Source organism: Aquarana catesbeiana, linkage group LG02 (genome assembly GCF_042186555.1).
Source record: "Aquarana catesbeiana isolate 2022-GZ linkage group LG02, ASM4218655v1, whole genome shotgun sequence".
Classification (NCBI taxonomy): domain Eukaryota; kingdom Metazoa; phylum Chordata; class Amphibia; order Anura; family Ranidae; genus Aquarana; species Aquarana catesbeiana.
In genome coordinates this window covers 152047984-152075079 of record NC_133325.1, presented here as the reverse complement: position 1 = coordinate 152075079, position 27096 = coordinate 152047984, and the positions used below count along the sequence as shown (strand labels likewise).

The following is a 27096-nucleotide window of genomic DNA, read 5'->3' as shown; positions in this document are numbered from 1 at the left end:
TGCTGGAAAATCAGCAGCCGAGCGGCCAATGGCTGAGAGTGCTGATCGGAGTGTTCCGGCAGGGAATCCGGCAGGGAGGGGGGGCATCCCCCAGGCCAGAACACAACAGCTCAGCGGGGGAGATCGCTGTACTAACGTTGGATCATTAGTAAAGTGGCTCCGACTGGGTTGAACAACAAAAGACTCATAGGAGTTGAATTACTAAGAATCCCGTGAGGTAATGGGCACTCTACATGTAATAGCACCCAATTAAAGTCAATTAAGACTTCAACTGGACATGCAAAATGGAAAGCACGCTATTGCTGGCTAACATGCATGTCACAGTGGCATATGCAGGAATTGTTGAAGTCAATGGGGCTCCAAACTGCAAAATCAAAAGTCCTCATTGAAGGTTTGTATGCAAATTATTGGCCATAAAAAGTGTATGGAGTCCTAGGTACTGCCCTGGGGGACATGTATCAATGCAATTTTTTTTTAAACAATTGTTTTTAAAGGAGCAGTTATTTTAATGATGCCTAAAGTGAAACAATAAAAATTAAATATTCCTTTAAATATAATGCATGTGGGGTCCCCTTAGTCTGCCTGTAAAGTGGTGCATATGTACGATGTGTAGAATATGCTGCAACAATAGTTACATTTCTGAAGGAAAAAATGTAATTTAAACTTGCTCGTGGCTATAATGTATTGCTGACTCCCGGCAATAAAAATGTAAAAAAAATGAAAAAAAATGGCATGGGGTTCCCCTCCCCCCAGTCCAGTCCAAATCCATGGTATAGATTTGAAGGGGAACCCCACGTCAAAATTTTACCAAAATCCATACCAGACCCTTATCCCAAGCGTGCAGCCTGGAGTTCAGAAAATAACGAGTGCTTCCTTCCTAAAATGTACCAGGCCGCATGCCCTCATCATGGGGAGGGTGCTTTGGGGTCCCCCCAATGCACATTGTCCCCATGTTGATGAGGACAAGGGCCTCTTCCCGACAACCCTGGCCGGTGGTTGTCGGGGTCTGCAGGTGGGGGACTTATTGGAATTCGGAAGCCCTCTTTAACAAGGGGGCCCCCAGATCCACCCCCCCCCCATTGAATGAGTATGGGGTACATTGTCCCCATACCCATTCACCAAAAAAGTGTCAAAAGTAAAAACCAAAAGAGACAGTTTTTGACAAGTTCTTTATTAAAAATGTCTTCTTCTTCCCCCCGCTTCTTCCTCCGGTCTTCTCCTTCTTCCTCCGGTCTTCTCCTTCCCCTGCTTCTTCCTCCAGTCTTCTCCTTCTTCCTCCGGTCTTCCTCCGGCTTCTTCTTCCCCCGCTTCATCCTCCGGTCTTCTTCTTCTTCCTCTGCCGTCGACCCGCTGAAAATTTAAAAAAAGAACCTCCTCTGATGCTGCAATGGGGCAGATGATGTCATTCAGAGACCCCATAGTTATATATGAAATGTGCTCCATGGAAGCGGACAGATCAGCAGGCCGCAGCATCAGAGGAGGGTTGTTGTTGTATCTTCAGCGGGTCGGTGGCAGCAGCGGCGGCGGGAGAAGAAGAACAAGACCAGAGGGAGAAGCAGGGGAAGGAGAAGACCGCTGGAAGAAGCAGGGGAAGGAGAAGACCGGAGGAAGAATGAGACCAGAGGAAGAAGAGGGAAAGGAGAAGACCGGAGGAAGAAGGAGAAAACTGGAGAAGAAGCGGGACAAGGAGAAGACTGGAGGAAGAAGACATTTTTAATAAAGGACTTGTCAAAAACTGGCTATTATCTTTTGTCACACTACACTACTTTTTTGGGTGAATAAGTAGGGGTAAAATATACCCCATACTCATTCACATGGGGGGCAGGATCTGGGGCACCCTTGATAAAGGGGGCTTCCAGATTCTGATAAGCCCCCCGCCCACAGACCTCGAGAACCACCGGCCAGGTTTTTGTGATATGGACAGCAACAAGAGAGATATGGAGAGAAAAATATATTTTACCAAAACATGAAAACATTCCACATTCTAGCATTCCTAAAAACAAAATAGATGAAGAAGCAACATTGTTGCAAGGACAATTTCTTTGAGAGAAAGATTCATTTCATCTCAACATGAAAAGTATTTATTTGGGGAAGTTACAATTGTATCATTAGAATCAATGGCTGAAACTTGCATTGGGCTACATAACTCTAATTTTCACTCTCAAAAAAACGCATTTTAACCCAGCGTTCATTTTGGTGTTTACTATAACTCTTGGTGAAAAATGCATGAGAGTTAAAAGAGAAGTCCAGCCTGAGATTTTTAGGCTGGGCTTCTCCTATGGGTCACTGTTCTCAGTGAGCCGCTGAGACGATGAGATGGCCGCTCCCCGCCCCTCCACAGCTCATCGATCCAATGAGCGTGGAGAATCAGAGAGGAGAGCTGCTGACTGACAGTCAGCAGCTCTCCTCTCGAGGATCTATGAGAACCAAGCCATCGGCGATGTTCGGTGTATCGGTTCTCAGTACAGAGATGCCGGGGAACAGTTGCAGCATCAATCTGATGCTGCAACGACCTAGGTAAGTATAAATATCCCCCCCAAAGAAAAAACATACTTCTCTTTTAAAATGAGCGTTTTCATGTCTGAGCATGCAGAGTTATGCTGGCACCTAGTTGTAAAGAAATGGCGACTTTATCTCTTCTCACGCTTGCCGACCAGCTGCTGTCATTATACTGTGGCAGGTTGGCACAGCTGCGCAAATTGTCATAGGTGTACTTCGTCCACTTTAAGAGCAATAGCAGGTCCGCACGCGCACCCGCGGCACGATGCCAGAGCTGATGCGCATGGCCGGCGGCTGCGATGTCGGTCAGCCACCCGCGAGCGCTCCACAGAGAGCCAGAATGGGGATCTGTCAATGTAAACAAACAGATCCCCATTCTGACAGTGAAGTAGAGAGAGATCGTCTGTTCCTAGTGATCAGGAACAGTGATCTCTCTCCTCCTCCAGTCAGTCCACTCCCACCACAGTTAGAAACACTTCCCTAGGGAACACTTAATCCCTTGATCGCCCCTTCCCTGGCACTGTCATTTATACATTAATCAGTGGCTATTTTTAGCACTGATCTCTGTATAAATGTCACTGATCCCAAACAAGTGTCAAAAGTGTCCGATCTGTGTGCCACAATGTCGCAGTCCTGCTAAAAATTGCTGATCACCGCCATTACTAGTAAAAAAAAAAAATGAAGAATAAAAATGCCATAAATATATCCCCTATTTTGTAGACACTATAACTTTTGCATAAACCATTCAATATACGCTTATTGCCATTTTTTAAAATCAAAAATATGTAGAAAAATACATATTGGCCTAAACTGATGAAGAAATTAGTTGTTTTTTTTTGTTTGTTTGTTTTTTACATTTTGGGATATTTATTATAGCAAAAAGAAAGAAATATTTTTTTTTTTTTTTCAAAATTACAGGTATTTTTTTGTTTATAGTGCAAAAAATTAAAACCACGGAGGTGATCGAATACCATCAAAAGAAAGCTCTATTTCTGGGGGAAAAGGACATTCATTTTGTTTGTGTACAACGTCACATGACCGCGTACTTGTCAGTTAAAGCGACGCAGTGCCATATCACAAAAAATGGCCTGGTCATTAAGGAGGTAAATCCTTTCAGAAGTGGTGTATAACACTTTTTAACACAGTTTAAACAGATTATCTTTAAACAATATACCACATATTTCAGTACCATTTAGGTGATCATATCATGCTCTGAACATTATTTCCATGTGCAATACTCCAGGTCCTAGCAAGAGTTAAGCCTCGTACACATGATCTGATTTTCCGCAGACAAAACCGCTGACTTTTGTCCGAAGGGCATTGGCTCCAAACTTGTCTTGCATATAAACGGCACACAATTGTTGGCCAACAAACACGAACATACTGACGTGCTACGTGGTTTTTCAGCTTTTTAGCGCCAACCTTTGGGCTCCTTCTGCTAATTTCATGTTAGTAGAAGTTTGATGAGTGTTGATTCGTGCTTTTCATTTCGCGCTTTTCAGTTTGTTTCTGAACGGCTGTTTGTCAATCAGCCATGTTGCGGAATCAGAGGAGATAACGTGTTATTTATTATTGGCCTTTGAGTTATTGTTTTGGGACCAGGAACAGGAGGAGGAGGATTTCTTGGACCAAAAATTGGTTACTTTATTAATCGTGACCAATTATGTCATATGCCTTTGCTGCGGGAGCTCCAGGAGAATAATCCGGATGATTTTGCGAATTATGTCCGGATGATGGACCCCTGCTTTAACCAACTCTTGGCATTGTTAACCCCCTATATTAAGAAGCAGGACACATGCATGAGACTTTTATTTTATTTTTTGGTTAAATAATGATTTGATTTAGTATATTTTCTATATTTTTGGATGCATAGAAGGCACTTTTTGGTTAAGTTCTATTGGCAGATAGCATGTCTAATTTTATTTGTTTTCTTTTTTTAATGCGCAATAAAAATATTGTGTAGAATAATACTTGGCTATGTTACATAGTAGTAGGTGAGGTTGAAAAAAAGACACAAGTCCATCAAGTCCAACCTATGTGTGTGATTATGTGTCAGTATTACATTACATATCCCTGTATATTGCGGTCATTCAGGTGATTATCTAATAGTTTCTTGAAGCTATCAATGCTCCCCGCTGAGACCACCGCCTGTGGAAGGGAATTCCACATCCTTGCCGCTCTTACAGTAAAGAACCCTCTACGTAGTTTAAGGTTAAACCTCTTTTCTTCTAATTGTAATGAGTGGCCACGAGTCTTATTAAACTCTCTTCTGCGAAAAAGTTTTATCCCTATTGTGGGGTCACCAGTACAGTATTTGTAAATTGAAATCATATCCCCTCTCAAGCGTCTCTTCTCCAGAGAGAATAAGTTCAGTGCTCGCAACCTTTCCTCATAACTAAGATCCTCCAGACCCTTTATTAGCTTTGTTGCCCTTCTTTGTACTCGCTCCATTTCCAGTACGTCCCTCCTGAGGACTGGTGCCCAGAACTGGACAGCATACTCCAGGTGCGGCCGGACCAGAGTCTTGTAGAGCGGGAGAATTATCGTTTTATCTCTGCAGTTGATCCCCCTTTTAATGCATGCCAATATTCTGTTTGCTTTATTAGCAGCAGCTTGGCATTGCATGCCATTGCTGAGCCTATCATCCACTAGGACCCCCAAGTCCTTTTCCATCCTAGATTCCCCCAGAGGTTCTCCCCCCAGTGTATAGATTGCATTCATATTTTTGCCACCCAAATGCATTATTTTACATTTTTCTACATTGAACCTCATTTGCCATGTAGTCGCCCACCCCATTAATTTGTTCAGGTCTTTTTGCAAGATTTCCACATCCTGCGGAGAAGTTATTGCCCTGCTTAGCTTAGTTTCGTCTGCAAATACAGAGATGGAACTGTTTATCCCATCCTCCAGGTCGTTTATGAACAAATTAAATAGGATTGGTCCCAGCACAGACCCCTGGGGGACCCCACTACCCACCCCTGACCATTCTGAGTACTCCCCATTTATCACCACCCTCTGAACACGCCCTTGTAGCCAGTTTTCAATCCATGTACTCACCCTATGGTCCATGCCAACGGACCTTATTTTGTACAGTAAACGTTTATGGGGAACTGTGTCAAATGCTTTTGCAAAATCCAGATACACCACGTCTACGGGCCTTCCTTTATCTAGATGGCAACTCACCTCCTCATAGAAGGTTAATAGATTGGTTTGGCAAGAACGATTCTTCATGAATCCATGCTGATTACTGCTAATGATATCATTCTTATTACTAAAATCTTGTATATAGTCCCTTATCATCCCCTCCAAGAGTTTACATACTATTGATGTTAGGCTAACTGGTCTGTAATTCCCAGGGATGTTTTTTGGGCCCTTTTTAAATATTGGTGCTACATTGGCTTTTCTCCAATCAGCTGGTACCATTCCAGTCAATAGACTGTCTGTAAAAATTAGGAACAACGGTCTGGCAATCACCTGACTGAGTTCCCTAAGTACCCTCGGATGCAAGCCATCTGGTCCCGGTGATTTATTAATGTTAAGTTTCTCATGTCTAATTTTAATTCCGTCCTCTGTTAACCATGTAGGTGCTTCCTGTGTTGTGTCATGAGGATAAACACTGCAGTTTTGGTTACTGAAGCCCCCCGATTCACTCGTGAAGACTGAGGAGAAGAATAAATTCAATACCTCTGCCATCTCCCCATCCTTTGTAACCAGATGTCCTTCCTCATTCTTTATGGGGCCAATATGGTCTGTCCTCCCTTTTTTACTGTTTACATACTTAAAGAATTTCTTGGGATTTTTTTTGCTCTCCTCCGCTATGTGTCTTTCATGTTCTATCTTAGCCATCCTAATTGCACCCTTACATTTCTTATTGCATTCTTTATAAATTCTGAATGCTGTGGATGATCCCTCAACCTTGTATTTTTTGAAGGCCTTCTCCTTTGCTTTTATATGCATTTTTACATTGGAGTTAAGCCATCCAGGATGTTTGTTCGCTCTTTTAAATTTATTACCCAATGGGATACATTGGCTAATGCCCTTATTTAATATGCTCTTAAAGCAAACCCATCTCTCCTCCGTATTCTTTGTTCCTAATATTTTATCCCAATTTATGCCTTTTAGCAAGGTTTGTAGTTTAGGGAAGTTGGCTCTTTTGAAATTCAGTGTCTTTGTGTTCCTTTCATGTCTCCTATTTGTGTGATTTATACTGAAACTAATTGACCTGTGATCGCTGTTACCTAAATTGCCCCGTTTTTCCACATCTGTTATCAGGTCTGTATTGTTGGTAATCAGTAGATCTAGTAATGTTTTATTTCTAGTTGGTGCGTCTACCATCTGACCCATAAAATTGTCCTGCAAGACATTAAGGAACTGGCGAGCCTTAAATGAATGCGCGGTTCCCTCCGCCCAGTCTATGTCTGGATAATTAAAATCCCCCATTATGATAACACTTCCCATCCTTGCTGCTAATCCAATTTGTGATAGGAGATCCGTCTCCACTTCCTCCCTCAGGTTAGGGGGCCTATAGCATACTCCCAGTATTATTTTCCCCTTAGCTTCATCCCTTTGGAGCTCTACCCATAAAGATTCCACCTCCTCCCTAGCCCCCTCAGTGATGTCATCTCTCACATTCACTTGTACATTATACTTGATATATAGGCATACCCCTCCCCCTTTTTTACCCTCTCTATCCTTGCGGTATAGGGTATACCCTTGAATGTTTGCCAGCCAATCATGAGAGCTGTTGAACCAGGTCTCTGAAATTCCCACAAAATCCAAATCCTCCTTGTACAACAGTATCTCTAGTTCACCCATCTTGTCCGCCAGGCTCCTGGCATTGGTGAACATGACACATAGTTTAGACCGGTCGCATATTGTCCTCGTATTGGGTGTTTCAAGATTGGAACTTGGACTTGCTACTATACTCACCTTGTGTTTTTGTGCTTTGGTTAACCTACCACTAATGCCCCCAATACTACCCTCTGGAATATCTTCCGCGCTGGCTATCACTGTCTCTGGACCCTCCCCCCCATCGCCTAGTTTAAAAACCCCTCTAACTTTTTGGCCATCTTCATTCCCAGCAGATCTGCACCCTCCTCATTTAGGTGCAGTCCGTCCCTTCTATAGTACCGGTTACCGACTGAGAAGTCGGCCCAGTCCTCCAGGAACCCAAACCCCTCCTTACTACACCAGCTCTTCAGCCACTTGTTTACTTCCCTAATCTCCCTCTGCCTCTCTGGTGTGGCTCGATGTACCGGTAGTATTCCTGAGAACACTACCTTGGAGGTCCTTTTCCTAAATTTAGCTCCTAAGTCCCTAAAATCGTGTTTTACTTCAAATGACAGTTTGGGAGTAGGCAGTTACATTTAAAAAAAATACAATGTAAAATTGACAAGGGACACGAACATAGTTGTATCTTTGATATTAAAAACTAAGGGATAACGGTGTTGTGGTAAAAAAAAATAACAAGCATAATAATATTATTCTTGATATCACAAGGAAAAAAAATTAGTTTGCCATAACTCCATCAGTATCACCAGCAAAACAGCTTCATTATTATCCCATTAAAGAAGAAGAGAATGTGTGCTGCATTTCGAGATCTCATAATTTGCCACGTCACGAATGTTAATTCTCCATTACAATAGCTAGTTTACAAGACCGAACGCTTCCATCTCGTCCTTGCTTCCAAGCATGCGTGTTTGTACTTTGGACTTTTGTCCGACGGACTTGTGTACACACGATTGGAAAATCCGACAACAGACATTTGTCCGTGGAAAATTTTAAAGCCTGCTATCCAACATTTGTCCGCGGAAAATCCGACAACAATTGTTCAATGGAGCGTACAAACGGCCGGATTTTCCGCCAACAGCCTGTCATCACACATTTCCTGTAGGAAGATCCGATCGTGTGTATGAGGCTTAAGGGTTTGGGCGCTATCTGTTGTCTGGGAGTTATAGTAAATTCAGTTTTGGGAGTATTTTTACCCCAGCGCTATTGTGAATTTCGTTTGCGCGTTAATTATCGCGATCGTGGTAATTTGAGCACTAATTAGTGCACGGCTAATAGTTTGTATAAGGCTTCCTGATGACGTGTATCACACAAAATGTATAGAGGCTGTTTGCGCATCCCTCACTGACGTCACGTCCATGCTTGCTGGTTTCTACTTCCTCTTGCTTTGGAACACACGCTGTGGTCGCCTGGACGGCGTACAGAGGTACCCTAAAGTTGTTGATGTTGGTGTTAGCACATAGCACTTTCAAATGTGAGTGGGCATTGTCTTTCTAACCTGCATTAGCTCCTGCTATTAAGCTTTGCTACGCTATGATTTTTCCTTTGTTGTGTCTCCTATGTCTTTCTTGGAGCATGATTGCCTGAAATTCAACAAAGAATGAGGAATTATCATTACCTGTGTCTCTGGTGTAGAGATATCAACCAACCTTGAGTTTTTTTTATAAAAAGGCGCTGGTGAGTGTGAACACCCCACGTATGTTTTAGGGTGATTTGACACTCTTAGCACCTTTAGAACTGCATCTTTCACAATATTTTTGAACTCTTTCACGTTTTATTACAGTGTTTTGATTTTTTTTTTCTGGGTTTTTTCTTGATTGTATATTATTATTTAGAAGCTGATTGTTAAACATGTTTTAGTTATATTCTATATATCAGTATTTCCTCCAGTCCTCAAGGCACCCCAACAGGTCATGTTTTCAGGATTTCCCTCAGATGAAACAGCTGTGATAATTACTAAGGCAGTGAAACTGATCAAAACACCTGTGCAAAATAATGGAGAGCCTGAAAACATGACCTTTGGGGTGCCTTGAGGACTGGAGTTGAGAAACACTGCTATATAGGTATTAGATTCCCAATTTGATTTTAGTAGAGAATTATATGTATCTTTTGTTTTTTGAGGTAGCGCCACACCCTTTTTACACAGCCTTATCCACTTGAGTGTTCATTCACTTTTAAAGGGGCAGCTTCACTCATTTATACATGATAGTTTGGCGCCATTTCTTGTCACTTCATCAACACAATATAAGGCTTTAAGGTCTATGGGCAAAGAAAGTGTGTCTATTCACTGATAGCCCTATTCAAGCAGTTACTGCAGCAGGAATGGTGACAACACTGCAGTGATTTTATTGCAAAAGGAAAAGCTTTGTCACTATCAAATGAAGTGACTATCAAATAGTTTTCTGGTAGGATCAACTTGTAAATATAAACTATATATAAGACATCATCACTTACCAAATCCCCTACAGGCTACCTTTTAATCTATTTAAAGCGGAGCGCCGCCGAAAATTTTTTTTTTTAAAAGTCAGCAGCTACAAATACTGCAGCTGCTGACTTTTAAAACATGGACACTTACCTGTCCAGGGCGCCCGCGATGTCGGCACCCGAGGCCGAAGCGTCTCTCCGTCCTCGGGTGCTGCCGCCTCCATCTTCGGTAAGGGAATCAGGAAGTGAAGCCGTGCGGCTTCACTTCCCGGTTCCCTACTGCGCATGCGCGAGTCGCGCAGCGCAATACGGATGGTCCCTGCTGCCTCTGTGACCCGTGTGTTTCCCAGCAGGCAGCGGGGAGGGAGCAGGAAGTGGCGTAAATAACCGCAGATTCTGCGGCTATCTATGCCGGAAGTGGGTACAGATACCTGTAATATACAGGTATCTGTACCCCCCTCCCCCCTGAAAGGTGCCAACTGTGTCACCGGAGGGGGGGAGGAATCTGATGAGTGGAAGTTCCACTTTTGGGTGGAACTCCACTTTAATATAAAAGACTGTTTTCCTGACATGCTTATCAGTAATGAATATGTTGGTCATTTAATGCTGCCTCTTATAAAAGGGGATGTCCGTTTATAGGCACAAGCTGTGCCATGTACTGTACTCCAGTTACTTTGATATTAGCCAGTTCGGTGGAGTTTGTCCTACATTTTGCATCCTCCAATTTAATTCTAGATAGACAGCAACCATATCTTAATACTCTAATAACGTCAATTATTACTTTAGAATCAATCGAGTAAATGAGGCATTATGTGGGAGGCTAGTAAAGAGACTAGGATGTGTATTTGTTAAATCAATTGAAACCACAGAAACCAAAATGCTAGAAAATGAATGTATGATTATGATGGAAAATGTCACTGCGTCACTTCTTCTTATCTAGCAGTAAATTATATTGTAAAATTTTCCTTCATCCCTTCTTGGAAAGTAATAAGGATAATACCATTATCATTTATCAGCTAAAAAGGAGAAAAATAATAAAAATTACATTTTTTTTTTTTTAAACAATCGTACTTTTAAAAAGAAGATTTTTCTTTTTAAAGTCAGTTTATTTTTGTAGAATAGAAAAAAGATACTTATTGGGCCTGAAATATTACATTTTGAAAAAAGAAGGCATTCTATATATTAATATAATTCTCCCACAAATTGTTTTTGAATACAACTGTATGTAAAAATCAGCAATATATATTCTTGTATTTTCTTCATTCTGTGTGGATGCCCACCTTCAAAATAAAATATGTAACCCAAACAATGAACTTCTTTTATTTGCTCCATACTTTTCTTCAATATGTGTTCAATATCTGCAAATAAAGAGCTACCACAAATCCAATAAGCTCATAGTTTCCTGTGCAGTTGATCTGTGCTCCGCCTATCAATTAGATGCCTGTTCAGTTCTTTCAGCAGACTACAGAGCAAATCTTGTCTATGAGGCTACTTTCCCACTAAGGCGCTTTACAGGCGCTATAACGCTAAACATAGCGCCTGCAAAGCGCCTTGAAAGAGCCTCCCCTCTCACTCCAATGTGAAAGCCCAAGGGCTTTCACACTGGAGCGGTGCGCTGGCAGGACGGTAAAAAAAGTCCTGCAAGCCGCATCTTTGCAGCGCTGTAGGAGTGGTGTTTACACCGCTCCTAAAGCGCCCCTGCCCACTGAAATCAATAGTCAGTGCCGCTGAACCGCCAGCAAAGCGCCACTGCAGCGATGCTTTGCGGGCAATTTTAACCCTTTTTCGGCCGCTAGCGGGGGTTAAAAGTGCCTCCTCTTGCGGCCGAGAACCTCCGCAAAAACGACAGTAAAACGCCCCAGTTTGAAAGTAGTCTCGTGTGTGTATATATATATATATATATATATATATATATATATATATATATATATACTCTGCATCCAGTGTAGCCTATATCTACAGTACTGTACTGTTTCTAATACACTTCAGGCGTTGTATTAATATATATATATATATATATATATATATATATATATATATATATATATATATACAGTCTCGTATATACAGTGTCTCACAAAAGTGAGTACACTCCTCTCATTTTTGTAAATATTTTATTATATCTTTTCATGTGACAACACTAAAGAAAAAAAAACTTTGCTACAATGTAAAGTAGTGAGTGTACAGCTTGTATAACAGTGTAAATTTGCTGTTGTCTCATAATAACTCAACACATAGCCATTAATGTGTATACCGCTGGCAACAAAAGTGAGTACACCCCTAAGTGAAAATGTCCAAATTGGGCCCATCTAGCCATTTTCCCTCCCCGGTTTCATGTGACTCGTTAATGTTACAAGGTCTCAGGTGTGAATGGGAGTAGGTGTGTTAAATTTGGTGTTATTGCTCTCACTCTCTCATACTGGTCACTGAAAGTTCAACATGGTACCTCATGGCAAAGAACTCTCTGAGGATCTGAAAAAAAGAATTGATGCTCTACATAAAGATGGCCTAGGCTATAAGAAGATTGCCAGGACCCTGAAACTGAGCTGCAGCACGGTGGCCAAGACCATACATTTAACAGGACAGGTTCTACTCAGAACAGGCCTCGCCATGGTCGACTTAAGAAGTTGAATGCACATGCTCAGCGTCATATCTAGAGGCTGTCTTTTAGAAATAGATGTATGAGTGCTGCCAGCATTACTGCAGAGGTTGAAGGGGTGGGGGGGTCAGCCTGTCAGTGCTCAGACCATACGCAGCACACTCCATCAAATTGGTCTGCATGGCTGTCGTCCCAGTAGAATGCCTCTTCTAAACATGATGCACAAGAAAGCCCGCAAACAGTTTGCTGAAGACAAGCAGACTAAGGACATGGATTACTGGAACCATGTCCTGTGGTCTGATGAGACCAAGATAAAATTATTTGGTTCAGATGGTGTCAAACGTGTGTGGCGACAACCAGGTGAGGAGTACAAAGACAAGTGTGTCTTGCCTACAGTCAAGCATGGTGGTGGGAGTGTCATGGTCTGGGGCTGCATGAGTGCTGCCGAAACTGGGAAGCTACAGTTCATTGAGGAAACCATGAATGCCAACATTTGCTGTGACATACTGAAGCAGAGCATGATCCCCTCCCTTTGGAGACTGGACTGCAGGGCAGTATGCCAACATGATAACGACCCCAAACACACCTCCAAGACGACCACTGCCTTGCTAAAGAAGCTGTGGGTACAGGTGATGGACTGGTAAAGTATGTCTCCAGACCTAAACCCTATTGAGCATCTGTGGGGAATCCTCAAACGGAAGGTGGAGGAGCGGCAAGGTCTCTAACATCCACCAGCTCTGTGATGTCGTCATGGAGGGGTGGAAGAGGACTTCAGTGGCAACCTGTGAAGCTCTGGTGTCCATGTCCAAGAGGGTTAAGGCATTGCTGGAAAATAATGGCGGCCACACAAAATATTGAGGCATTGGGCCCAATTTGGGTATTTTCACTTAGGGGTGTACTCACTTTTGTTGCCAGCGGTTTAGACATTAATGGCTGTGTGTTGAGTTATTTTGAGGGGACAGCAAATTTACACTGTTATACAAGCTATACACTCACTACTTTACATTGTAGCAAAGTGTCATTTCTTCAGTGTTGTCACATGAAAAGATATAATAAAATATTTACAGAAATGTGAGGGGTGTACTCACTTTTGTGAGATACTGTATAGTTATATATATAGATATATAGATATATATCTATATATATCTATATATATACGCTACATCCAGTGTAGCCTATATCTACAGTGCATTCTGTGGTGTACTGTTTCTAATACACTTCAGGTGGTGTACACAGTATCTAATACAGTGTGTACAGTTTCTACTACACTTCTTGTGGTGTAGACAGTATACAATACAATGCAGCTGTAGTACAGTTTCTACTACTTTTCTGGTGGTGTACACAGTATCTAATACAGTATGTACAGTTTCTACTACGCTTCTGGTGGTGTACACAGTACACAATACAGTGCAGCCATAGTACAGTTTCTAATACAGTGCAGGCAGTGTACACAGTATCTAATACAGTGTGTACAGTTTCTACTACACTTCTGGTGGTATACAAAATACACAATACAGTGCAGCCGTAGTACAGTTTCTAATACAGTGCAGGTGGTGTACACAGGATCTAATACAGTGTCTACACTTTCTACTACACTTCTGGTGGTGTACACAGTATACAATACAGTGCAGCCATTGTACAGTTGCTAATACAGTGCAGGCGGTGTACACAGCATCTAATACAGTGTGTGCAATTTCTACACCACTTCTGGTGGTGTACACAGTATACAATACAGTGCAGCCGTTGTACAGTTGCTAATACAGTGCAGGCGGTGTACACAATATCTAATACAGTGTGTACAGTTTCTAATACACTTCAGGCGGTGTACATAGTATCTGATACAGTGTAGTGTGGTGATGCAAAACAAAAAATACATCATGTCAGGAAGGCCACAAAGGAGAGGCAGACCCTCACAGGCCATGAAAAGAAGGCAAGCAGCCTCTGTGTCTACAGTCAACAGTGTTGGTCGTGGACATGGTACATCCTGTGCAGATAGCCGTGGGGCACGCTTGTCCTTTTTTTCTGCTGCTGGCCGTGTTATTGAGCTAGAACATGCAGAAGAGCTGGTGGAGTGGATAACAAAGCCATCCTCATCCTCCTCATCTTCTGTCACCCAGGCTCAGAGTAGTTTGCCTTCCAACGCAACTGCCAAAGCGGCCTATTCCACCAGCTCCTTGTCCACAGTCACTCCTTCTGAAGCCCCACCATCATACACGGAGGAGTCCCCAGAATTATTCGACCACAGTGTCGGGTACATGCTGCTGGAGGATGCGCAGCGATTTGAAGAATCTGATGTTGGTTCCCAGGTTGAGGAAGGGAGTAACGTGAGCCTAGAGTGAGAGGGTGCCCAAGAAGGACAAGAAACTGGCAGTCATGTTCCCCCAGCTGCAGCATGCTGCCAAGTTTGCTCCAGGGACGAGGAGGGAGCAGATGGTGAAGTCACTTACTGTACTTGGGTGCCTGAGAGAAGAGAGGAGGAGGCACAACTCTAACAAGGTAGGATGTCCTCTAGGGGGCAGCTTAAGGGCAAGCGTGGTAAGAAAAGCAGCCGCTTGGGCAACACATGCTTGACCAGACATATGACGACCTACCATGCAGTCCTTTGGCAACAGCACTTGAAAGACCCACATTGAAGAAAATGGCAGACTTCTCCTTGCTCCTCATCTGGGATCTCCAACCCTACTATACCTCCAGTCCTCTCAAAAACCTGCACTGAGAGGAATGAAGGTATAGCAATAGGTGTCCCAAGTACTTGCAGCCAATCTGCTAGCAGTACACCACCATCTGGTTTTAGCAGGCAAATTTCCCTACCCCAGTTGCTGAACCATAAAAAGAAATTCGGTTCCAGCCATCCACATGCTCAGCGTCTAAATGCTAGCTTGGTCAAATAGCTAGCACTGCAACTGCTGCCTTTTCCGCTGGTAGACTCTGCCCCCTTTCCTGAATTTGTGGAATGTGCAGTACCTCAGTGGCAGGTTCCAAAATGCCATTTCTTTTCATGGAAGGCCATTCCGGCTCTCTACCGGCATGTGGAAGGCAATGTTTTGGCCTCGTTGGACAGGGCGGTCAGCAGTAAGGTTCATATTACTGCTGACTCATGGTTCAGCAGGCATGGCCAGGGACGTTACCTTTCCTTCATGGCGCACTGGGTTACTCTGCTGGCAGCTGGGAAGGATGCATAACAGGGTTCAGTGTTGTTGAAGCTTGTTCCGCCACCACGCCTCCAAAATGCTAGTGGTATTTTTGCCACAGCTCTCTCCTCCACTCCCTCCTCTTCTTCTTCCTCTATGGCCTCTTCTGCAGATTTTCCCTCTGAACCAGCGGTGCTCCGTAAGTGTTCAAGGGGCTACGCAAGCAGTCAGGCTAAAAGATGCCATGTGGTGCTTGAGTTGGTCTGCCTAGGGGACAGGAGCCACACTGGGGCAGGAATTCTGTCAGCTCTGCAGGGGCAGGCTCAGAGGTGGTTGACCCCACACCAGCTTCAGCCAGGAATGGTTGTATGCGACAATGGCACCAACCTTCTCTCCACCCTCCGACAGGGACACTTGACCCATGTTCCATGTTTGGCACATGTCCTGAATTTGGTGGTGCAGCGGTTCTTGAGCAGTTACCCAGGCTTACAGGATCTCCTGAGGCAGGCCAGAAAAGTCTGTGGTCATTTCCGCCGGTCATACAATGCCAGTGCTCGGTTGGCTGACATTCAAAGGGAATGTAAACTGCCTACCAACCGCCTCATTTGTGACATGCCCACCAGGTGGAACTCAATGTTGGCAATGCTGCAGCAGCTGCACACACAGCAGAGGGCCATCAATGAGTACCTGTACTAGTATGGCACCAGGACAGGGTCAGAGGAGCTTGGCTGCTTTTCGCCATGCCAGTGGCTACTAATCAAGGATTCATGCACTGTCCTGTCACCATTTGAGGAGGCCACAAGGATGGTGAGCAGCGACAATGCATGCATCAGTGACACTGTCTCTCTAGTCTTCCTGTTGGAGCACACGCTTCATGGAATCATGGTGAGGGCACTTGAGGCAGAACAGCGGGAGGAAGAGGAGGACTTCCTTACCTCTCAAGGCCCCCTTTATCCAGATAGCACTCCTGCGGGCCCGCTAACCACACAAGAAGAAGAGGAGGAGGAGGAGGATTGTGTCAGCATGGATGTAGAGGATAACACTCAGCAGCAGTCTTCAAGGGATGATTTACAGTCCCCAGAAACTCAAGGAGTTGTATGTGATTGGGAGGAGGTAGTTATGGATCATGTGATCCTTAGTGACCCAGAGGACTCAGAATCGAATGCCTCTGCAAACTTACGCTGCATGGCCTCCCTGATTCTGCAAAGCCTGCGAAAGGACCCTAGGATTTGTGGTATCAAGGAGAGGGATCATTACTGGCTGGCAACCATTCTTGATCCAGGATCCTTCGCAGAGGGAGCAGATGATGAAACATCTTCAGGAGGCCTTGAAGAAAGGTTTGTGCAATGCCTTTCCTGGGAGGTTACAATTTCCTGGTGCTGGATAATGTGTTGCTGAGGCTTCGTTCAGTCAGCAGAAGAGCGGTGGAGAAGGTGGTCGGCTGACCGATGTCTTTAAACAATTTTTCAGTCCTCAGCGCCAAGGCCTGATTGATTCCAGCAACCATCGCCAGCGTCTGCATTACATGGTGCAGGAATATCTAGGGGCAATAGCAGACTTCGAGACCTTTCCAACAGAGCATCCACTGGGTTACTGGGTCTTGAGGATGGACCACTGGCCAGAACTTGCTCAATATGCAACTGAGCTACTGGCCTGTCCTGCATCCAGCGTGCTTTCTGAACGCACATTAAGTGCTGCTGGAGGGTTTGGAATTGATCAAAGAGTGCACCTGTCCACAGACTCCGTAGATAGGCTCACATTCATAAAAATGAATCAGTCTTGGATCAGCAGCTATCAAGCACCTGATGCTGATGTAACTGATTGAATTTGCTATGGATGTGTGATCCCCTGAAGGCTGCCTATGCTGACTATCCTATTCCTCCTCAATCTTGATGATGCTAGCTTCCAACAATAATTTTGGTCACCACCACCCAAAGCCAAATTTTTCTGCCCTTGTTTAACAGGGGCATGTAATTAACATTTTTGATCTAATATTTCACAGCAGGGCCCGTTCCTGCACCCAACAAGAGTATCTTTGAGGGGTTACAGTGTTGTGGCACCACCACCACCACCAAAGGCCCAATTTTTCTGCCCCTGTTTTACAGGGGCATGTAATTAAAATTTTTGATATAATATTTCAACGCAGGGCTCGTTGCTGCGCCCAACAAGAGTAACTGTGAGGGCTTACAGTGTTGTGGCCCCACCACTACCACCCAAGGCCCAATTTTTCTGCCCCTGTTTAACAGGGGCATGTAATTACAATTTTTGATATAATATTTCAACACAGGGCCCGTTCCTGTGCCCAACAAGAGTAACTGTGAGGGCTTACAGTGTTGTGGCACCACCACCCAAGACCCAATTTCTCTGCCCCTGTTTAACAGGGGCATGTAATAACACTTTTTTGATATAATATTTCAACGCAGGGCCCGTTCCGTAATTTTTAATATAGTACATACACACGGTCGCACAAATGTTGTCGGAAATTCACAATGTCAAGAACGTGGTGACGTACAACACGTACGACGAGCCGAGAAAAATGCTGTTCAATAGCCAGTGCGGCTCTTCTGCTTGATTCCAAACATGCGTGGAATTTTGTGTGTCAGAATTGTGTACACACGATCGGAATTTCCAATGGATTTTGTTCTCAGGAAATTTGAGAACCAGCGCTCAAATTTTTGTTGTTGGAAATTCCGACAAAAAATGTCCGATGGAGCCTACACACAGTCGGAATTTCCGACAACAAGCTCACATCAAACATTTTTTGTCGGAAATTCTGACCATGTGTACGCGGCATAACTGCGGCATAACTGTGAGGGCTTACAGTGTTCTGGTACCACCAACACCTAAGGCCCAATTTTCTGCATAGTATATAGGGCAGGCCGTATAGTATATATACTGCCTATCAGAGTATATAGTGCCTGGGGGAACTCCACGCCATTTTTAAAAAAAATTTGGGTTCCCCCTAATATCCATACCAGACCTGAAGGGCCTGGTATGGATTTTGGGGGTGACATCCACGCCATTTTTTTGGGGTATTTTTGGTATTTTTATCTATATTGCTGGGATCCGACAACACATTACAGCCGCGAGCAGTTTTAAATGGCATTTTTTCCTTTAGAAATGTCATTTTGCTGTGGCACTGTTATAAACATGGGAAAGATGCAATACTTTACAGGCATACTAAGGTCACCCCCAAGAAAGATATTTAAAGGAATATTTTATTTTTATTGTTTCACTTTAAGCATTATTAAAATCACTGCTCCCAAAAAAACGGCAGATTTTAAAACTTATTTTTGCATTGATACATGTCCCCTGGGGCAGGACCCGGGTCCCCAAACACTTTTTATGGCAATAGCTTGCATATAAGCCTTTAAAATTAGCACTTTAGATTTTTCACATTCGTGTCCCATAGACTTTAATGGTGTTCACATGTTCAAACAAATTTTTTGCCTGTTCGCATGTTCTGCTGCGAACCAAATCGGGGGGTGTTCGGCTCATCCCTAATTGTAAGCAACCCTAGTAAATGGTTTGTCTCATCTCTGTAATTGATACATTCTGTTGGAGAGCTTGTTCGCTTGAAAAACAACAGACTTAAAGGCTGGATGACCAGGTGAAAATAAAAGAAAGAAAGTTTAAAAAAGTAAATAAATGCAGCTCTCACTTCTAAGATAAGGTAAGCTGCAAAATATCAGATGTTTGCTTTTGGGTTTAATACTGCTTTAAATGATAAACCAGCAGCAATATATTATAGTTTGTACATTTTTTTATAAATACCCTTTAAAAATGTTTTAATTTAACTTTTGATTTATTCGCTTAATCTATTTGTTCATATTCATAAATTATGATATTTGTATTAGTTACAATAAAATGTAGTATTATTTTTATTTAATTTCATTTATTAAAACTTACTTGGAGTCCCAGTGCTCAGTGTGACGTACAGAACAGGTGCACAAACACTCATGTTCCTGGCAGGACCTCCTTTAGTCACAGCAGTGACATACAGATAGAGCCACAGTACACAGCGAGGCACTAGGAATCCAACACATCCAGAATTGTCGGATGTGAAGATTCTGCCTGGGGCTATAGCTCCATAACAGAATGAAAGTTCCAGTAACAGGTAGCGGTACGGGAGAATTCTTGGATAATGATATTCTATTGTAGTTTTTTATTTATTTTTTATGTAAAATGGCAACATGGTTGCTTTAAGAAAGCAGGGGACTCTGAAGAGGTATCTCCACAGGGTTCCTTGTCTAGATCACAGATGAAAAGCCAACATGTTTTTTACACCAAACGTTACGCTTTTCACAAAAAGCTTTTTGCATCATGTGTGAAAATTGCAATGGAAAAATATAATGCATAATACAGGATATGTAGTGTTTTCATACTTTTTTATTATTTATTATGATCACAACTAATAAAATGTTTTTGTTCAAATTAGCAGACAGCTACCAATATCTTTTCTTTAGCTATAAACTCGTTGTCATGTATTAAATGTCTATTAAACAAAGACTGTGGGGGTTATTTACTAAAGAAAAATCCACTTTGCACTGCAAGTGCACTTGGAAGTAAAGTCGCTGTAGATCCGAGGGGGACATGCAAGGAAAAATAAAAAACAGCATTTTCGCTTGCATATGACTGGATGATAAAATCAGCAGGGCTTCCACTCATTTCAGATCTACCCCTTAGATTTAGAGCGACTGCACTTCCAAGTGCACTTTCAGCGCAAAGTGGATTTGCCTTTCGTAAATAACCCCCTGTATTTTTTACAATGTATAAACTTAAAAAAAAAACTGACCCAAAATGATTATAGACTCCCTTTAAAATAAAATGCATAAAATTTGTCCCTTAAAAATTCTAAATTTAAAAACCCTGTAAATTTTCTCTCTTTGAAAATCCAAGCATTATCGTCACATCTGATAATGACAATTCAAATGTACTTTTACATGCTATATATAATGATACAGCATCATAAGTCACTTCCATTGAGTTACATAATATTCATCCAATTGGCAATTTTCCGCCAATTTCAACCTTCCATCCACCAGGAATTGCAAATACAATCACAAGTAATCTAAGAAAGCAACTAAGTGATCTAACACCCACAAGCTCAATCAACCACCAGAATTTGGTTGCTAGTGAAGTTGAAACAATGAACAGTCTCAATACATTTTACTGGAAGATTGAATTGAAACATTTTAAAAATCTAAGTTGTTCTAAATGCAAGATATTGTTTACCCTAATGCATTTCCTGCATTAAGATAAAATATTTCCCAGTATTTCTATCGCCCCCTCATCTACATAAATACTTACTTAAGTCCTATCTCAATCCAGCGCTGTGCCCGAGTGCAGCAGTGCTCATCTTTCTTACTCTCCTCACAGGACTAAGTGAGGGCAGCAGGAGCCATTGGCTCATTCTTCTGTCAATAAAATCCAGTGAGGAGGGAGTAAGGGGCAGGCAAGCTGTGTTGTATGTGCCTATGGACACATATGGTCTTTTTTGGGGATAAGCCCAGATGTGTGTCCCCATAAGAAGTGGATTCCAATGGTGGTGCACTGAGAAGAGGAGGAGCCTAGAGAACTGCATCCCAAGCCCACCCAGATGTGTGACAATAGCGAATTAATATTCGCTATTGTCTTCCTGATTCTCCTCCTGGCCATTCAGGAGACCTGTCACCCGATTGGCTGAGAGGAGTAGCGATCCTATTGGCCGCCGAAGAGGAGGAGGTAGGAGATGCAGGGGAAGCTGCTGAAGCCGAGGAGGAGAGGAGATGCATGGTGAAGCTGCCGCCTGAAGGAAGTGCTGCCTGCGACCTAGATGGGATAAGTGCAGGGCTGGTGACCGACCGGGGGGGGGTGTTGGCGGGTGGATTGTTTGCTGCCCCCCCCCCCAAATATAAAACCAGCTGCCACTAGTGCACCGTATTGTATGCTTGTATGCCCCATGTGAACAAGGCCTAACCCTTCCAATTGCTATCAAAAGAAAGAAAAAACTCAGCCTTACAAACACCTTTAAAAAGTTTGGATTAAATACCAATGGAAAATATAGTTAAAGTGTCAATTACAACACAAAAAATTAAATAAATGCAAATAATCAGCATAATCTTCACTTGTACTTTGATATATACGCCCATTACAGATAACCTGTCATCAAGGAGAGTGTGTACATCAGCATCATCAAAGTAATGTGTGTCTGGATAAATATTATAGTGTAATACCTGGACATCTGTCCTCGATATCCAGGCACAGAGGAGTAATGAAAGCTGCTGATTCTATACAAATTGCTGTCATAAGGCCAAACAGCACACAACGCTTTCAATCCAGCAGCCAGCCAATTGTGTCTGCCACAATCATCTGTGAATGGCCATGTATGATCATAAAATGCTCCAATTGTTCAATCAATAGTTTATGGTCAAAGAAAAACGTGATCATTAGCAATCACTAGAGAAGTCAGGTAATGTTATGAGAGCGTTCACAAAAATCTGCTTTTCAGGATTTCGTTATAAAATTTTATGATAAATGATGGCACACAGAGTGCTTTTGCATCAGTCTGTGTCCGCTGTGTCCATAGAAAAGTTGTCAGTCACAGTGTAGATGTGTGCCTTTCCTTATGTACTTAACATCAATCTACCTTTCTGTTTGCTTGAATAGATCTCCAAGGTTATTCAGCTTCAGCCAGTCATATAAACAGTGTGAAATAACAGAGAACACACAATACAGTGAAGACAGAGTTCCTGAAGGTCTCATCAAGTAAGTTGTCATTGCGAGCAGAAAGTAATATCTTCAAGATTGTGTTATAGCACTTAGACCCCCCCCCCCAACATATACCCCCATGCTTGTTTATGTCAAACTGCAATATCTAAATTGCCTTTACATAGTGAGATTTTTTTCACCGTGACTATTATTGGTGTACTATGGGGCTGACACTGGGGCAAAAATAAAGCAATATCATTCTATAATCTGCACTATAAATGAAACATAACAATCAGTTGTTGGGGGGAACAGCTCTATATTTATTTAAGTAGAATTTTGTATATCAGCTTAAATGAAGTCCCTGTTCATAGAAATACTCATAGTGCTTTACAAAAGGTTCTGCATGCATATGACCTAAAGAGAATGTGTAAGCTTTTTGCGTATATTTTCTTTATTATATTCAGTATATTAAAAATGTATATAGTTGAATAAGGAAAATATGAAAAATTGACTATAAATATTTTATATGAAACCTTTTGTAGCTCTAGGGTTTAAGATTGCTGGATATTCAATGTGCTGTACAAACATGAATAACAGGATCTCAGGTTAGATACACAGCTGACTGTGACTCAAGAGAGGTTAATACCTCCTCCCCTCCACAAAGTTCTCCCTAATTAGTCTGCAGGAGCAGTCAGCAAGTGCGCAACCAGTGCTCAGCTTTCTTATTAGCAGGCCCAGCATGCACTGTACACACTGGTGTATGGAAATGTGTATTAAATGTTTACTTATAAAATATAGAAGTAAAAATAAAAGGAATATAACTTTATAAACTTAGTCAATTTCCTTTCAAAGCTTTAAAGTGGAACTACACTGCATTTGAGCACCACAAAACAAAAATGCTATTTAATACATTTTAAATATTTAAAGCAAACTCCCTCATCCATCCATAGCTCCATGCATTATTATGCAGATAAACCACTGTGAAAAACACCCCCTAGCATTTCTGTCCGTGGCCATCTTGAGTAAAGGCAGATGATTCATGTAGCATTTACTTCTTGACCTCCACCTTCCCTTACCTCAGGCATGCAGGCAGGAGGGTGTGCCCTCCTCTGCTCCTGAAAACTCCTGGGATGTATGAGCATCTGCCTAGGCATGGAAACCAGGAAGTAACTGAAGAAATGTAAAATTATTATTATTATTATTATACACGATTTATATAGCACCAACAGTTTACGCATCGCTTTACAATGTAGAGGGGGGGGGGGGGCAGCACAATTACAGTACAGTTCAATACAGAAGGGACGGGAGGGCCCTGCTCGTAGAGCTTACATTCTAAAGGGAGGGTGTGGTGGTACAAAAGGTAATAGGTAATTGAATAAAAATTGAAATTTATTCAATTTGTTCCATTGCTCCCGTGTGCTTCGTCAAAGTCCCGCCTTCTATTCTCCCCATTTTTTACTTCCCCCAATAAGTTTTCAGGGATCTCCTAAAGGTGGACAGGGTAGGGGTTGATTGGATATACTGGGGCAGGGAGTTCCAGAGGATGGGAGAGGCTCTGGAGAAGTCCTGAAGGTGAGCATGAGAGGAGGTAACAAGGGATCTAGAGAGCAGGAGGTCCTGGTAGGAGCGGAGGAGCGGAGGGGACGATTACGGCAATATCTGCAGATGAGGTTGGTGATGTAGATGGGGGCGATGTTGTAGATGGCCTTGTATGTTATGGTTAGCATTTTGAATTTTATACAATGGGGTAGGGGAAGCCAGTGAAGGTATTGACAGAGAGGAGCAGCAGTCACGGATCGGTTAGTGAGGTGTATTAGACTAGCAGCAGCATTCATAATAGACTGAAGGGTGGATAGCCTGCATAAGAGTAGGCCATTAAGGAGAGAGTTACAGTAGTCAAGGTGGGAAATAATCAAGTAGTGAATAAGTTGCTTTCTGGTGTCATTAGTCAGAAAGGGTCGAATTCTGGAGATGTTGCAGAGGTTAAGGCGGCAGGATTTAGCCAGTGATTGGATGTGGGGGCTGAAGGAGAGGTCAGAGTCAAAGATTTCACCCAGCACCCTGGCATGTGTGGAGGGACCAATGGTTGTGCTGTTGATCTTAATGGTAAAGTCATGGGGGGGACAGGAAGGAGGAAATATAACAAGCTCTGTTTTACAAAGATTGAGTTTGAGAAAGTGGTGTGACATCCATACCTATATGTCATTCAGTAAGTTGGAGATCCGTGAGGAGATCGAGGGGGTGAGTTGAGGAGTGGAGAGATAGATCTGGGTGTCATCGGTGTAAATGTGGTATTGGAAGCCATGGAATCAACTGGCCCAGGGAAGAGGTATACAGCGAGAATAGGAGGGGCCCAAGGACAGACCTTGGGGTACCCCAACAGAGAGAGGAAGAGGAGCGGAGGAGATGGAATTGTAAGTGTCACTGAAAGTGCGCTGAGATAGGTAGGAGGAGAACCAGGATAAATAAAGTTTATAAATAAAGTAAAATAAAGTTTAAAACAAGTAAACATAATATAGTTTCCTATCTATTTACTAATGCTAGCAGCATAAAGATTAAAAATAATCAATGTTGATTGAGAGAGTGAATCTCCACTTCAAAGGGGTTGTAAAGGGTTTTTTTTTAAAGTAACAAACATGTTATACTTACCTGCTCTATGCAAGGGTTTTGCACAGAGCAGCTCTAATCCTCTATTTCTGGGGTGCCCCAGTGGCCTTCCTCCACTTCATCGGGTGCCCCCACAGAGAGCACCCGTGCGGGTGCGCTCACAAGTCCCGCTGCTGCATCCATGGATACGGACAGCAGGATTCGGCTCCGCCCCCCACTCCCGTGTCACTGGATTTGATTGACAGCAGCGGGAGCCAATGGCTCCTGCTGCTACCAATCTATCCAATGAAGATGGAGACAGTGGCTGGAGATGCTGGGCTTGTGCTCATCGCTGGAACGGATGGGCTCAGGTAAGAAAAAGGGGGACTCTGGGGGGCAGCTGCAGCACAGAATGCATTAAGGTGAAAAACCTGGAGATGTTACAACCCCTTTAATGCAAATGAAAAATTAGTTAGTGGAAAATTAAGAATTGTAGTAAGCATTACCCTTCTGACCAGATCACAATTAGCTTTTGAGACTCATCTGCTTAAGAAAATGTATTTAATGTCAGGAATACTAATGCCACAAAGACAGGTAGGTACACAAGAAGGCAAAACAGTAAAACAGTCCACTCCAAGTCTCTGTATTTCCTGATCCACCCAACCTTGGCTGTTGTCCTGTCACCCAGCCCTTAGAGGTTGCATTTACAAACATCTGAGCCACATTCTGTGATTATGAGGAGGAAGCCAGGTCTTAGTCAACAAAGTTTGATAAGGCATTGTAGTCTGATGTTCAACTCACAAGTTTATTAATAGGTAAGAGATTATGGCATGCCTCTCTCTGTAAAAGAGAAGAGCACTAGACTATTTTCTTGAATTTTTTGCTAGTAATTGAGAAAAACTGTAGTATGCCATTAAATACTTTGCTGTGTTTCTATACACAAGGCTAATGTAAAAACAGATGTATTATCATACCTGAATGTCAAGATCAGGGGTGACAAAGTCCTTTAAAAATTCAATAGGGCTCATCAAATATGCGCAGTGGTTGGTGAATACCTAAGAAAAAAAATATATAATGCAATCTAATATTACAGGTTTATTAGGCTGATTATATATAAATAAAATACACTGAAAATATCTTTACTGTGTCCTTAAAAAATCCATGATTTAGTGCAAAAGTATACTATTTCATACTAAATATTATTTACAAAAGAAGAATATGGTTTTCTACAATGAACAACCTTTGTATATAAGTTTGACTAATTGCAACTTACATACAGTTTGTACATTGGAAGGTGTCAAACCACAACATAACTCAAGGCTACCCCTACTGTATCAGCATTTAAAGGTTCTTTCCACTTTCAGCAAGAAAGAAACAAGCCCCTTTCCTGGTGGGCTGTTGCAGTATGGCACTTTGAGCCACAGTACTTTTTTCAGTACAGTACAGTTCCAGTCCTAGGGTACTTGCACATAATACTGATGTAGGAACAATCGATCTTTCTAGCAGAAAGTTCCTGCCCAAAAAATGCTCATGAAAATGGGTCTACCTCCCACAATGCTAAATATCATAGGGGGCGTGATTTACATCTGTATTTGCATGTAGCACAGTTTTTTTTTTTTTTACTGATTGTAATGTGGCGCTAGTTTACTGATACACTATACCGTCAAAAGTATCGGGACGCCTGCCTTTACACGCACATGAAATTTAATGGCATCCCAGTCTTAGTCCATAAGGTTCAAAATTGATTTGATTTGGCCCACCCTTTGCAGCTATAACAGCTTCAACTCTTCAAGGAAGAATTTCCACAAGGTTTAGGAGTGTGTCCAGGGGAATAATTGACCATTCTTCCAGAAGTGCATTTGTGAGGTCAGGCACTAATGTTGGATGAGAAGGCCTGGCTCACAGTCTCTCGCTCTAATTCATCCCAAAAAAATTATATTGAGTTGAGGTCAGGACTTTGTGCAGGCCAGTCAAGTTCCTCCATCCCAAACTTGTTCAACCATGTCTTTATGGACCTTGCTTTGTGCACTGGTCCAAATCATAAATAATGGTGGAGGGGGGATTATGGTGTGGGGTTGTTTTTCAGGGGTTGGACTTGGCCCCTTAGTTCCAGTGAAGGGAACTATTAAGGCATCAGCATACCAAGACATTTTGGACAATTTCATTCTCCCAACTTTGTGGGAACAGCTTGGAGATGGCCCTTTCCTGATGCAACATGACTGTGCACCAGTGCACAAAGCACAAAGCAAGGTCCATACATATATGAATGAGTTTAGGGTGGAAGAACTTGACTGGCCTGCACAGAGTCTTGAACTCAACCCGACAGAACACCTTTGGGATGAATTAGAGTGCAGACTGCGAGCCAGGCCTTCTCATCCA

At 42.6% G+C, this 27096-nt stretch overlaps 1 protein-coding gene across 1 annotated transcript in view; it reads right to left on the bottom strand.

The window, feature by feature from the left end:
• The window catches only part of NCKAP1L (NCK associated protein 1 like), a 382805-nt gene that overhangs the window by 164384 nt on the left and 191325 nt on the right, over positions 1 to 27096 (bottom strand). The window contains exon 26 of the mRNA XM_073613639.1: positions 25692 to 25772. Coding sequence (XP_073469740.1) covers positions 25692 to 25772 — 81 coding nt within the window. The remainder of the gene's footprint in view (positions 1 to 25691; positions 25773 to 27096) is intronic.